The sequence below is a fragment of the Dipodomys ordii genome, unplaced genomic scaffold, assembly GCF_000151885.1.
Source record: "Dipodomys ordii isolate 6190 unplaced genomic scaffold, Dord_2.0 Scaffold45, whole genome shotgun sequence".
Taxonomy (NCBI): domain Eukaryota; kingdom Metazoa; phylum Chordata; class Mammalia; order Rodentia; family Heteromyidae; genus Dipodomys; species Dipodomys ordii.
This window is the reverse complement of record NW_012267261.1, coordinates 11,356,008-11,368,936: the sequence shown is the minus strand read 5'-3', so window position 1 is coordinate 11,368,936 and position 12,929 is coordinate 11,356,008. Positions and strand designations below refer to the sequence as shown.

General features: G+C 42.2%; 1 protein-coding gene across 1 annotated transcript in view; it reads left to right on the top strand.

Moving 5' to 3' along the window:
* The first annotated feature begins 10,858 nt into the window (after positions 1-10,858).
* Positions 10,859-12,929, top strand: part of LOC105987968 (poly [ADP-ribose] polymerase 14-like) — a 37,947-nt gene continuing 35,876 nt past the window's right edge. The window contains exon 1 of the mRNA XM_013019415.1: positions 10,859-11,045. Within this exon, the coding sequence (XP_012874869.1) occupies positions 10,859-11,045 (187 nt within the window). The remainder of the gene's footprint in view (positions 11,046-12,929) is intronic.

Sequence of the window (12,929 nt, the reverse complement as noted above, 5' to 3'; positions counted from 1 at the left end):
AGTGTTGCAGAACAGATCTTTTGTACAGCAGACCTTCAAGTGTTACAGGACAACTACCATTAATGTTAAGCCCAAATATATTCTTTTCTAGTTCTCCCTATTAGTCTCTGTTCTTCTTGTGTGACATAGTTTTGAGTCCTTTCACAGCCTCAGTTTCCCTTTAATAAACAGATTTACTTTTCACAATTGTGATATCTAAAACTAAACTCAATGTCCTAAGTGGTTTGTTTTAAATTAATGTTTGTATCTTCTAATTGTTATGCTTCTAATGTTATAGTTTTTAGGTTTATTATTATCTTCTAGTGAGATGACTTTGGTTTTAAAGCAGTAGATAGAAATTTCCCAAAGTATCCATTCTCTATTCCCCTATTACTAACTTTTTCCATCTACATGGTATTGATATGAATTATGAACTAATACTGGTGCATCTTTTTAACTAAAAGCATAGCTTACATTGCAGTATATGTGTTGTGCTGTATATTGCTCAATTCACTTAAAACAAATGCACACTGCTACATGTCTACTACAACAATGTCTTATTGAATAATCTCACTACCTAAGAATTTCCTTGTTCCCCCTTGTTCCTCCTTCTATGAAGGGAAGATGAAATTTCTTAGCAAGTGAAAAGATTCTCACTCCTTCAGGAGTTTTCTATTTGTTACAGGGAGCGGATAATAAAATATCCCTTGGCTATTCTAAGCAAAGGAAATTCAGAACCTTTGAAATAGATTAGGCTTTTGGTTCATGAGTTACTTCTAACCAAATGATAGATTTTACATGGGGTTAATGTAAAGACTCTCAAGCTATCTGAGTTTGTTGTAGTAACACCTACTAGTAAGGTCTGTTATAGTTACAGGAGAAGTAACATGGGTCATGTTTGTACTTCCTCACACTTGTGGAGACTACCATCAGGTATTTCCCCTCAGATTCCATACAGAGAGGAAACCAGATTCAAGTGTTGTCTCCTCTACTAAGTAGTTGTTCACTTTAAGCAAGTGACATCCTTCCCTCGAAAGGAGGGTTCCATTTTCAGAAAGATGAAGTTTCTCTGCTGGATGATTTGGGGCAAACTTTTACATCCTTAAATTCTATAATTTACAAAATTAATTAAAATGCAAATGCTTTGAGGTAGTACTCAGAGAGGTGCCTTCATTTGGGTTTTCTCATAAGACCTTTAGATGGGATTCAAGTGCAAGTATTTCAAATAGGTAAGTTAAAGGACATTGCCAGGCTGGGAATGTGGCTTAGTGGTAGAGTGCTTACATAGCACGAATGAAGCCCTGGGTTCAATTCCTCAGCACCACATAAACAGAAAAAGCCAGAAGTGGCACTGGCTAGCCTTGATCAAAAGAAGGTCAGGGTTAGTGCCCAGGCCCTGAGTTCAAGACCTAAGACTGGCACACACACACACACACAAAAAGACACTGTCATGGCATGTCGCCAATTAATTATTACTTAATCTCACTTAGATGAGTCATCATGAATGTTTCCAGAAGATCAGGGAGTTTTATGCCAATTCCTGTCAGTGACTGAGTGAGACCTTGGGCCATGGGAGGATAGTATAATTTAACTGCACTTCCTCTTTCATTTGCCATCAAGCCAAGTGGACTTTAGCATTATAGAAAGTCCCCAGGTAAGTTATAAATATGGAAATATGTCCAGTGCTCTTAAATAATAAGAACCAGAGAAAATGGCCACTGGCTTGTTATGTCAGGATTCTTGAGTAAATAAGGAAACAGCTCACAGAGAATTGGAGTATTAAATCTAGTGGATGTTAGACAGGGTGATAATAAATAGGTATCTGTGTTTAAATCTTAAAGATGAATTATGAGTCATGTTCGAAGTCTGTAAGATCTATGTGGACTGTTTCATTTGGACACAATAGGGAAAGTCTTCATTTAAGCAATGCCTGGTCAGACTGTACAGCTTTTCTTCATAACAACTTACTTGGGCTCTTTTGTACAAAGTTGGCCGAATGCTCCAAAAAAAGCTCAGTGGCATCAGATAGGAGAAAAGAAAGGAAGCTGTTGTACTTTAGACACAAAACTATACTTTATGTGGTAGTTGTAGCCTAGAATAATGAAGCAGGGCTTTCTTGATAGTTAAAACTCTAGTACTACAAAAAAATCTGAGCTACTAAAATTTTACTACTACAATTTAATAAGTTTTAAGGCTCTCTACTTTAAAAAAATTACTGTTAGCATTTATATCTCCCTTCCTTTAACTTTTCTGTATATTATGCACACTCAGAAATGAAACTCAACCCCTTTTTCCTAGATTTCCTCCAAAATGGTCACACCCATTGATATCACACTTTTGAGCATGTTCTCCTTACATATGTCTACTTACAACTTACACACATGTATGCTTATACTAAGGTATTTTTATGTAGCAGTGAATTTTAAATGAAATGGGTAAGATTGAACCACAGAAATAGATATTTTAAGTATTTTCTAAATTATTAAATGCTGTGGAACTTATATACAGAAGGTAGTTCATGAAATATCCATTCAATGCACTGACTATGCATCAGGCAGTCATAAAGAACCCTCCTCTGTGAAGCTGGAAAGGCCTCAGGAGGCTGTCTGGGGAGGGAGAACATGTTGCACATTGGAGGGCTACATTGGATTCCTGAGCACTGGAGGCTCCCAACAGGGTGGAGCTGGCAGAATCTACTTCTTCCTTCTTTTTTTTGCCTTCTTCAAAGCATTCTGTTCCAAAAAGACAGTGTCTTAAACAGCTCTGACAATTTTCATGTGCTCAAGAACTTTTAGAGTTCTAAGTGAGGGAGAAATGTTTATTCCTCCATGCCACAGAGTATGTTGCTTGAAAGGTGATAAATTTAACCCAATAGCTGGGAAGTTGGCTCAGTGGTAGAGCACTTGCCTTGCATGCATGAGGCCCTGGGTTCTATTCCTCAGCACCACATAAGCAAAAAAAAAAAAAAAAAAGCCAGAAGTGGCACTGTGACTCAAGTGATAGAGCGCTAGCCTTGAGCTGAAGAGCTGAGGGACAGCACCCAGGCCCAGAGTTCAGGCCCCACGACCGGACCCAAAAAAAAATTAATCTAATAAGGACACAAACTGACTTTAAGCAGAGAAAACAATAAACAAACGTTAAGTCTGGGCCTTATTATATCAGTAAAGGTAGGGCAGCATCTTTCCTACAACATAATCCAAACAGGAAGTTCATCATCTAAGGTTGTAATGACAATGTTAAACTTAACAAATGAAAATAATCCACTTACCACCAGAGTCTTCAGTTTTATGCTAAAATTTATTGTGTAATTTGGTGAAAATTGTAGTATTTAAATTTGTTATCAACAAATTACATACAACTTGTCTAACTGCAGAAACATGCTAAACTGATGCTCCAAGAATAGAGCTTTTGAAAAGTACAGAGTTGGCCATAGTTGGGTGCAAGTCTGGCCACTTACCAGACTTCAATTCTTTACTAAAAAGAATTTAAGACCTCTTCATGACAAGGTCTTCCACAAATAACAAATTCCTTATTCTCTTAGATCACAAAAGCATCACCCATAAGATTTTAGGACTTCTTGTTGTTGATCTAGAAGTTTTCTTACCAGTGTCTGGAGTGGTAGAATGGGAAGGACAGATAACTATGATGTAGATTATACTGAACATACCTCTACACCCATAACAGATTGTGAAAAATCAAAACATTTCAGGAAACATATGAGACAAAACACTTGAGTTCTACAAGTAGACCAGGAAACCATATTTGGAAGACAAATTTAATATTTGGTTATTCTTATTAGATTTATTTTAGATTTTGCCAGGAAAACACACAGACATCCAGGTACAAAAAACCAAAGAAAAGGTTTATTACCAAAAAAGGGACTGGCAAGACCCCTTCTTACAAGGGAGGAGTGAGAAGCGCTGACTATTTCTGAAGTGACCTATATAACCTACTGAAGTTTAGGAGGGGCTAGAAGGGGTTAGGAGGTGGACACACTGGTGTGGACATGAGGGCCAGGGGCTTCATCACAGTGGATCAGGATTTATGGCTGCTGCCCAAGTAGTGATAAGGGGCTCTGCAGCTGCCCAGACCTGAAGGTCACTCTAAGGGGCTCTTGCTGACTTATATGGTAGTAGCTGCCCCAGAGGAGTGCCATCTCAGGGCAAAGGAGGCCGATTATTGACTGTCTTTACTAAATGGACTTAGTGTTACCTAGGAGGGGAGCATGCCAAGCTGTGGAAGCGGGGAAGGAGCATGCTAAACTATGGGAAGGGAGCTCATTGGGCTAACAATTCTGATTTCATAAAATTATTTATGTATATGCTAGAAGTATTTTGCCACAATTTTGTCTATGATTTATACCTTTATTGTTTTTTAACCTTTTTGAGAAATTTGTCTAATACATATAGAAATTATTCTTCTTGGACAGTAGAGAACGCATGGTTTTATGTCTCTGGAGAAGGCTGCAGTCTTTGTCCATTCTTGGACCATTGACCTTATGTCTCAATGTTTGGTTTCATCTGTAAAATGAAGATTTACCTCATTGGCTTGTTTTAGGAATTGAGAGGATTAAAGAAGAAAGGGTACTTTGAACATCAAATTAAAATATTCAACAATGTATTTTTAAATAAGTTTTTTATTGTGAAAATACTGTACAGAGGGGTTACAGTTACATGAGCAAGGTAATGAGTACATTTCTTATCCAGCATCATTGCCTCCTCCTTTGTTTTTCCCTTACCATCCCACCCCTCCCATCTCCTCAATTACATCCTCCCCCTCTCCCCCCTCCCCCTGACTAAATTGTAAAGTTCATTTTCAACATGGTGTTTTGTACATCTCATTGTTGCAATGGGTCAATCTGTATCCCTATTTAAACATTTTGTTTTTTCCCTTCCCCTCCCCAAATTATACCAACATCAAATACAGTGAAAACAGGAGTTATACCATGGGGGAGGGACATACAAAGCAACAAAAAAAATCACATGGTACCTTATAAATATGTTAGAAACAATAGCAAGGAAGAAAAAACCACTGTGTCCCTATCTTGGGGTTCATTTAGCTTAACATCATCTTATCTGAGCTTTTCTGCTTGTCCTTTATTGCAAATAAAGGAAACCATGGGACCTATGTTTCTTTGGGCCTGGCTTACTTCACTGAATATAATTTTTTCCAAGTCTTTCCATTTCCTAACAAATGGGGCGATGTCATTCTTTCTGATGGAGGCATAGAATTCCATTGTGTATATATACCACATTTTCTTGATCCACTCATCTACTGAGGGGCATCTGGGTTGGTTCTATATCTTAACTATGGTAAATAATGCTGCAATAAATGTAGTTATGCTGGTAGCTTTAGTAAGGTCTTGTTTGTGATCATTTGGATAAATGCCCAAAAATGGGATTGCTGGGTCATAGAGAAGATCTATGTGGAGTTTTTTGAGGAACCTCCATACTACTTTCCAAAGTGGTTGAACAAGTTTACACTCCCACCAACAATGCAGTAGGGTTCCCTTCTGTCCACATCCCCTCCAGCATCTATTGTTATTAGAGTTCTTGATTATAGCCATTCTTACTGGGGTGAGGTGGAACCTCAATGTTGTCTTGATTTGCATTTCTTTTATGGTTAGAGAAGTTGAGCATTTCTTCATGTGTCTATTGCCCATTCTTATTTCCTCTTCAGAGAAGTTTCTCTTTAAGTCTCTAGCCCGCTTATTTATCGGGCAGTAGTTTCTTTGAGGATTTGTTGTTGGGGGTTTTAATTTTTTGAGTTCTAGGTATATTTTAGATATGAGACCCTTGTCTGTTGTATAGCTAGTGATCTTCTCCCAATCTGTGGGCTTTCTATTGATCTTGCTAGCTATCTCCTTTGCCATGCAAAAGCTCTGCAGCTTCATGCAATCCCATTTGTCCAACCTTTCTTTGATTTGTTGTGTTTCTGGGTCTCTATTAAGAAAAGTTTTCAGCCTGTGCCAAGGAAAACAGGTTTCTCCTATTCTGTCCTTCAATGTTTTCAGGGTGTCTGCTTTGACTCTTGAGTTAAGGAATTCTTATTATAAAGAAATTGAGCCCATTACTGTCCCTATGAGAAAACCCGCCACGGGAAGAAAGCTGGGTCTCTCCTAGTTTTCTCCAGTGCCAGCTGTTTCACTTCTTAGCAATCAAAGTCTGACTTCCAGTAATCCTCATGCTGTGTGTTTGTTTCTCTTCTCTTTTCTTAAGCTGCATGGTCTCCAGGATATTTCAGTTTCCTCAGGTGGTTATTTAAGTCCAAAGTAACAGTACATGTCCTTTAGAAAAGAATATTGGGAAACTGGTCTTTAGTGTTCTGGAAAGGTATGATCAGAGGAAGGATGCTTTGGTTTCCTTGACAACCATTGGAACTAGGTTGCAGCTTCTCAAGGATCTAACACCGAGTGAGGAAGATGCCATGGGTCTTAGTCTCAGGCCTAGCGAAGTCAATGCTGAGTCTTTTTGAAGGCAGAGAAAGTGACGCGAGTCACAGAGGCAGCCAGAGATAGGTCCCAAACCTGTTTCATCCACCTCTCTTCTTTATTTTATGTTTGATGCTTGTGTTGGTCTGTCTGTTTTGAGGGTTCAATAACAAATACCTGAGATAAATAAACTTATAAAGATAAAAGGTTTATTTTATCTTATTATTTTGGAGGTTCAAGTCCATAACTAATTGGCTCTAAGAATCTTCTGGGAGCTACAAAGACATTCTTGAATTCTTCATATGGGGAGGATAGTGGGGAAAAAGCAAAAAAAAATTGTCAACTTGATCTGGCATATGAGCATTATAATGTATTGTCAAATATAGTTTGCAAGTAGTGTATGATAATTTTCATTTCCCATTGAAGCATTTTATTTGTGTTTGTGTTCATCAAGGAAATTGACCTATAGTTTTCCCCTTTTTTATGTCCTCAATCCATTTCAGTATCTGGAAATACTCCCTTTACAGATTATGTTTGGAAGTGTTTTCCTTTGTATTTTGTGAACTATTTTGAGACACATTGAGTCAGTTCCTTAAAAATCAGGTAGAATTCAGCAGTAAATCTATACATTCCTGAGCTTTTCATTCTTGCTTCAGTTTCTTTGCTCTGTTATTTGTATCTTCTTGTTTCAAGTTTGATAGGTCATAGGCATCTAGAAATATATTCATTTCTTCTAGATTTTCTAATTTTGGAATATATATTTCAAAAGATTCACTAAGCCTATTAAGACAGTGGAGGTATACTAAGACCTAACTTCAAATTATAATACAGCTCTATAGTAAGGAAAACAGCAAGGGAGTGGCACAAAACAGACATGTTGACCAGTGGAATAGAATACATGATCTGGAAATAAAGTTACACAGCTAGAGACATCTTTTTTTTGTTACTAAGATGCCAAAAATATCATTGGAGAAATGATAGTCTTTAACAAGTGGGTTGGGAGAATTGCGTATTTTATATGGAGAAGACTGAACTTACACCCCAGTCGCTCACCGGCCAGGTATAGGTATCTCATTCCTACAGTCCTACCAACTCAAGAGGCTGAAATATGAGGATTGCCATCCCAGGCAGGAAACATCTGTCAGACTTTCCAAATCTCTTCCACAGAGCAAAGATTTTTAAAATGTACTTTCTCACTGATAATAAATCTTTTAAAAATGCAAATACCCTGAACTTGAGACAGTTTGAGGAAGGGCACTGATGATTTATTCAAGGAAGTATGCATGGCTGGACTGGGAAAGATACAGATTGAGCAGACAGCACTTGTTCCTAGTCAGTAACCAGCCCTCATCCCATGGAGTTAAAAGGTAACATCCATGAACACTACAAGTCAGCTTCTGTAGGGACTGGCTTATCACATGATATGCAGCGTGCAGGATGTTGAGCTGAAACTTTCCTTGGGATGAGCACCTGTGGAAGGGAGAGAGAGGAAGTCAAATTGGGCAGAGGCTGCAATGCAGGCCTCACAATAGCCTCAGAGGAACGCCATGGGGAGCTTGTAGGATAAAACCCCACCAGAGTTTCACCATGATCAACAGAAAAGTCTGAGTCTTTATGGTCCCCCCGCCAACCTATTATGCTGCAAGGATGCTCTGTCAAGGAGTGATAAGCAGACTTTGAGTCACAAACTTATACTACTGATAAAGCAATCCTCGAAAGAAATCCAGCAAAAACTTCTACTTTAAATGAAGCATTTACTCTGACTTTATTTTGTTGTAAGGAATCTCGGTCACAAGAAACAGAGAAGGTAGAATTGGGAGTAGTTATTGGAAAGCTGGTAACTGAAGATGGACTCCTATCACCAAGACCAGCAGCCCCTCAACTACACTTAATACTGTCAGAAAACTGAGTTGTGAGAGCAGGATAGGAAAGAAAGAGCAGAAAAACAATACTAACTAACCAGATCAACTCCACCGGGAAGTGGAAGTGGGATGCCATGGTGACAGGAGGAGAGCCAGGAGACAGGAGACACAGCACACAAGGCACGCCTAATGGCATCTGAGCTGGTCCAAGACTAAATAGGGTCAGCATCAGGGGGCGGGGTCACAGGAAACTCAAGAGTCTCCTGAGTTAAAAGCACAGGACTGACAGGTCCAGCAACCAATCTTCCATTACCTGGGAGGTGGGTCTTCACCTTCCTCCACCATGAAGACAAGATGGCGCCAGTTAAATCCAATTCCCTATCCACCATATGGCCAACATGGCACTGGTTAAACCTAGTATTCCTACTTCAATTTCTTATCAATTGAGGATGTGAGGAAGAGAAACCATTTTCTCCTTCAGTCTCCAAGTGCTTGGCGAGTCGGGGGAATGAGATTGCTGATTTTCCTTATGGCTTGAGGTAAGACAGAGATGGTCACCATGTTTGGTTGAGGACTACAACCTAAACTCTGTGTCCGCTACACTTGCCCTCCTGGGGTCCATAGGAGTTTGGATCAGATCATGAGCACCATCTGCAAGTAGAATGCCAAAGGCAGGAGGAAAATATCTAGATACGGTTGAGCTTTATTATAGATGAAGAATAAAAGCACAGGAAACACTTTTTTTTGGGGGGGGTCCATCTCTGGTTCTCTCTATCCTGAAATTCAGCTTCATTATGGTTACGATGTAAAATGCAGGCCCATACCTATAGTAGAAAGAAGTTCTGACTTTGGTAGATTCTAAAACAAAAAACCTCACATCCTTCTTCAACAGCGAACAAGAAGCTGTGGGGTGAGAACTCCAGGACACGCCCACCAGCCTCATTCACAAAGCCTTACTCCTGTGTTCTATCTCTACCTGGCTGCTGGGGAGTGTCTTGCTCCTAAGGCTGATGCCAGAAGGAAGCCTTCTCACCTTCTCCCACTACCAGTTTCTTCCATTCTCCTTTCTTTCCATCAAAATGCACCAATGCTGAACACTTTCTGTGCTAAAAACAAGGAAACACGAGTGACAACTCGGATCCTCCCAAGTGCTGCCTAGCTCCTTTTTCCCCCTCCACAGCCACACTTCTAGAAAGATCTGGCAACTCTTGCTGCCTCTACTTCCTTCCCTCTTCTAGTTCTCAGGCCCCTGCCTTGCTTTTCTTCTCCCCAGCCGACAGGGCTGCCGTTGTCCCAGCTGGTCAATAGACGGTGTTCTGACTCCAGGTACCCCGATGCTGGAAGGAAGCATAAGGCTTCCCTGTAACTAGAAACACTCTCTCATGGGTGGAGGATATACAGATCCCCAGCCTCTTTCTCTCCCCACTCCTGCAACCCTACCCTCCACCCATTTTAATACATTGATTCTTGGGCCACTTGGCTTGGTCTACACATGGGTGAAGATGGGGTCATCTTCAGCTTTCCCATCTGTCGGGGCTCTATTGGTTTCAGTAAGCCTGCCTTCCCTACCATTTAGAGCCCACACTTCTCCATTCTCCTCTGCCAGGACTCTGGTCTCAGGCAGCCTCCATTGGCCTGGGGTATTTAGGCAGTCACTTGGCTGACTCTACTGCCAGCAGCCAGATTAATCCTGAGCAAGCAAGTCACATAACCATTTCCCTGCTTCCCAGCCCTCTATGGCATCTCTAGGCTTCAAGAGACATTCACAGCCCATTTCCCCATATTCTACATTTTGGGGATCCCTTCCTTGTTCTCATTCATCCCAGGAAGATCTGTGTTTTCCTTTCCCAGAGCTTTTTTTTTTCTTTTTTCCTTTTCTTTTTCTTTTTTTGGTTGGTCGTGGGGCTTGAACTCTGGGCCTGAGTGCTGTCCGTATGCTCTTCAGCTCAAGGCAAGCACTCTACCGCTTGAGCCACAGCACCACTTCCTCCCAGAGCTTTTATTCCATGGCTCTAACTCCTGTTTCCCCCAGCTGTGGGCGGTGGTGAAGGTCCTCTATTGAATGTATCTCCGTTCTACCAAGAAACTTTTGGAAAAATAGGCAGTGTATCATTTCTACCATCTTTGGAGGCAGTAGTCTCTGGTCATGAAACATAACTCAAAGGAAAGACTGAAGGAAGCACTGAAGGAAAATTCCAGATCCAGATCATCTGTTGATTGTTGATGGTCTTCCCCAGAGGGGCAGCAAAAGTCCTAAGAAAAATCACAGCTGATGAGCCACTTTCTTGTCAAAGGTGGGACTGATTCCAAAAATTAAAAAAAATATAGAACTGTGTATTTGTGAAAAACGTATCTCAGTCGCTTGGCAGGTGATGGCTCAGCTTAGGGACTGAGAACAGCTGATCCTAACAGCCAGCCCCAAAGGGCAACTTGGGGGAAAGGCTGGGATATGGGTTTAGGAGGGCAGAGCTACTATTCCTGTCCTAGAGCAGCTGGACATAAGTGAAGAACTAAAGGAGTTTCCTGGAAACGAAAGCGAAAGAGGCAAAGTGAGCTTTCTTCAGTCACCACAGGAGCCCAGCCGAGGATGGCTGGCGTGGGCCCCTTCCCGCTGTTGGTGGAGGGGTCCTGGGGTCCCCATCCCCCCAAGAACTTAACTGTCAAGCTGCAGAAGTACTTCCAGAGCCCGAAGAGATCCGGAGGGGGAGAGTGTGAGGTCCGCCAGGAGCCCGGGAACCCACAGCGTTTCTTGGTGCTCTTCTTCCCAGATGATGGTGAGGGGCGCAGAGGAAAGGTTGGGGGACGGAGGGGGGCGCTGGCTCCTCCTGCTGGGAGAACTGGCCAGGGATGGGGGTACAGGAGGGATGCACCGGTCAATTGGCAGTCGCAGGAGGTGAAGTAGCCCCTGGAGAGTGGAGATGAATGATTCAGAGCTCACCCTAGGTGCTGTGAATCCACTGGGAGCTGAGATTCCTGAGTCCATCAACCTTCCTCGCTGTCTTCTCGGCTGTCTTTCCCTGTTCCTGTTGTTTGTCATTTGGGGTGGGAGAGGATTAAGAAACTCACTGGGATTTACTGGGAGTTGCTGGGATTCCTCCTGGATTATGGAGATTCCCAGGGTTCTGAGGTCCCTTGGGTGGAGACTGAGGCCCCTCACCCAGTTTGCCTTGACTAGTGGAGGGGAGAAGGCTGCTATGTACACCCCTTCCCCACTGTCACCCCTGCTCAGTCTCACGGACGTCCACACATGTGGAGCACCGCTGGCATTCTGAGGTGATGTGAATTGGGGTGTTTCAATCTCAGGGCCAAGTTCCTCCTAGCCAGTAGCTGAGCAAGTAAGAATCCCCGTGCTCCCCACCAGTTTCCTCTTCCAAAGTGGGCCAAGGGCCACCTGTTATGGGCTTGCTCAGGTCTCTTGTGGGAACTCCAAATCTATGACTCCCAGAATGTCACCTCCCCCCTGGGATTTCTTAGCCTGGTGGCAACCCCCAGTGGTCCTCAGGATGCAGACAACAGTCATCTTCCTGCCTTTGGACTTGAGGAGAGGCAAGGAGCCTTTGGGGCCTTGCAGTTTGGAGAGATACAATGCCCCAACAGGGACCCTAGAAGGGGAAATTGAAGGAGAAAGGGAAGGATGCAGCCAGGTTAGCAGGAGAGGCAGAAAGGGACAAGAGACCTGCTTGGCCCTTCTTATAGAAGACTAAGAACAGTTCTCTCCAAGGATTAATTCCACCATGGAATGCCATTTCCCTCCAGCTTTCCCTTTTCCTAGAAGGTCTCCTACTTTGATTCCAGCTGTCAGCTTCCCCTTGGCCCTTAGTGGGTTCTTTCTTCTCTAAAATCCCACTGTCCTTAAGAGCAGCTCTCATGCTGGGGGCACAGACTGCCTGTAACTTTTAAACCCTAGTTTGAACATGTTATCAAAATTGCTTGTCATAAATCAGAGCTTGAACTTTCCCAAGGATGCAAGAACGTGTCTTCTTAGATAAAATTACATGTAGATGCTCTGAGCTTGGTTCAGGAAGGATACTGTCCTTGTCAGTGAGGGGAGCTGGACATGAGACTTCCCACTCTTCTTCCTCCCAAACTCCTGTCCTTATTGAGGATCACATTACTGATCATACTACCATTCAGCCCCTGAAATACCTATGTGCATACGTATTGCACACAATCTGAAAAGCAGCTGGCATAGGAATATGCCTGGATGGACTTTAAAAACAAAGTCCAGGAACAAAGGTAGCTATATAACAGAGATGACATCAGATAAACTGGATTACAGATTGCTCTCAGCTTTCAGAAGTCACTCTCAGTAGTCAGTCCTCCAGTCTGGATAGAATCCACGTCCTGTCCCTTAAAGAGTGGAGTTGGAGGCTAGCATTCTTTCTCAGGTCAGTTCTAATGCTTGTTTCCAAATGAGCATTGAGGTCCATTCTTTTATGGTTGGCTGAGGTGGGAAATCCATCACGCCTCCCTTTAAGACGTTGAGCCAGGCACCAGTGGCTCACACCTGTATTTCTAGCTACTCACGAGGCTGAGATCTGAGGATCACCATTCAGAGATAGTCCAGGCAGAAAAGTCTGTGGGATTTTTATGTCCAAATAACCAGCAACAAGCCTGAAGTAGAAGTATGTTCGAAAAAGCCAAGTGAGAGCATGGGG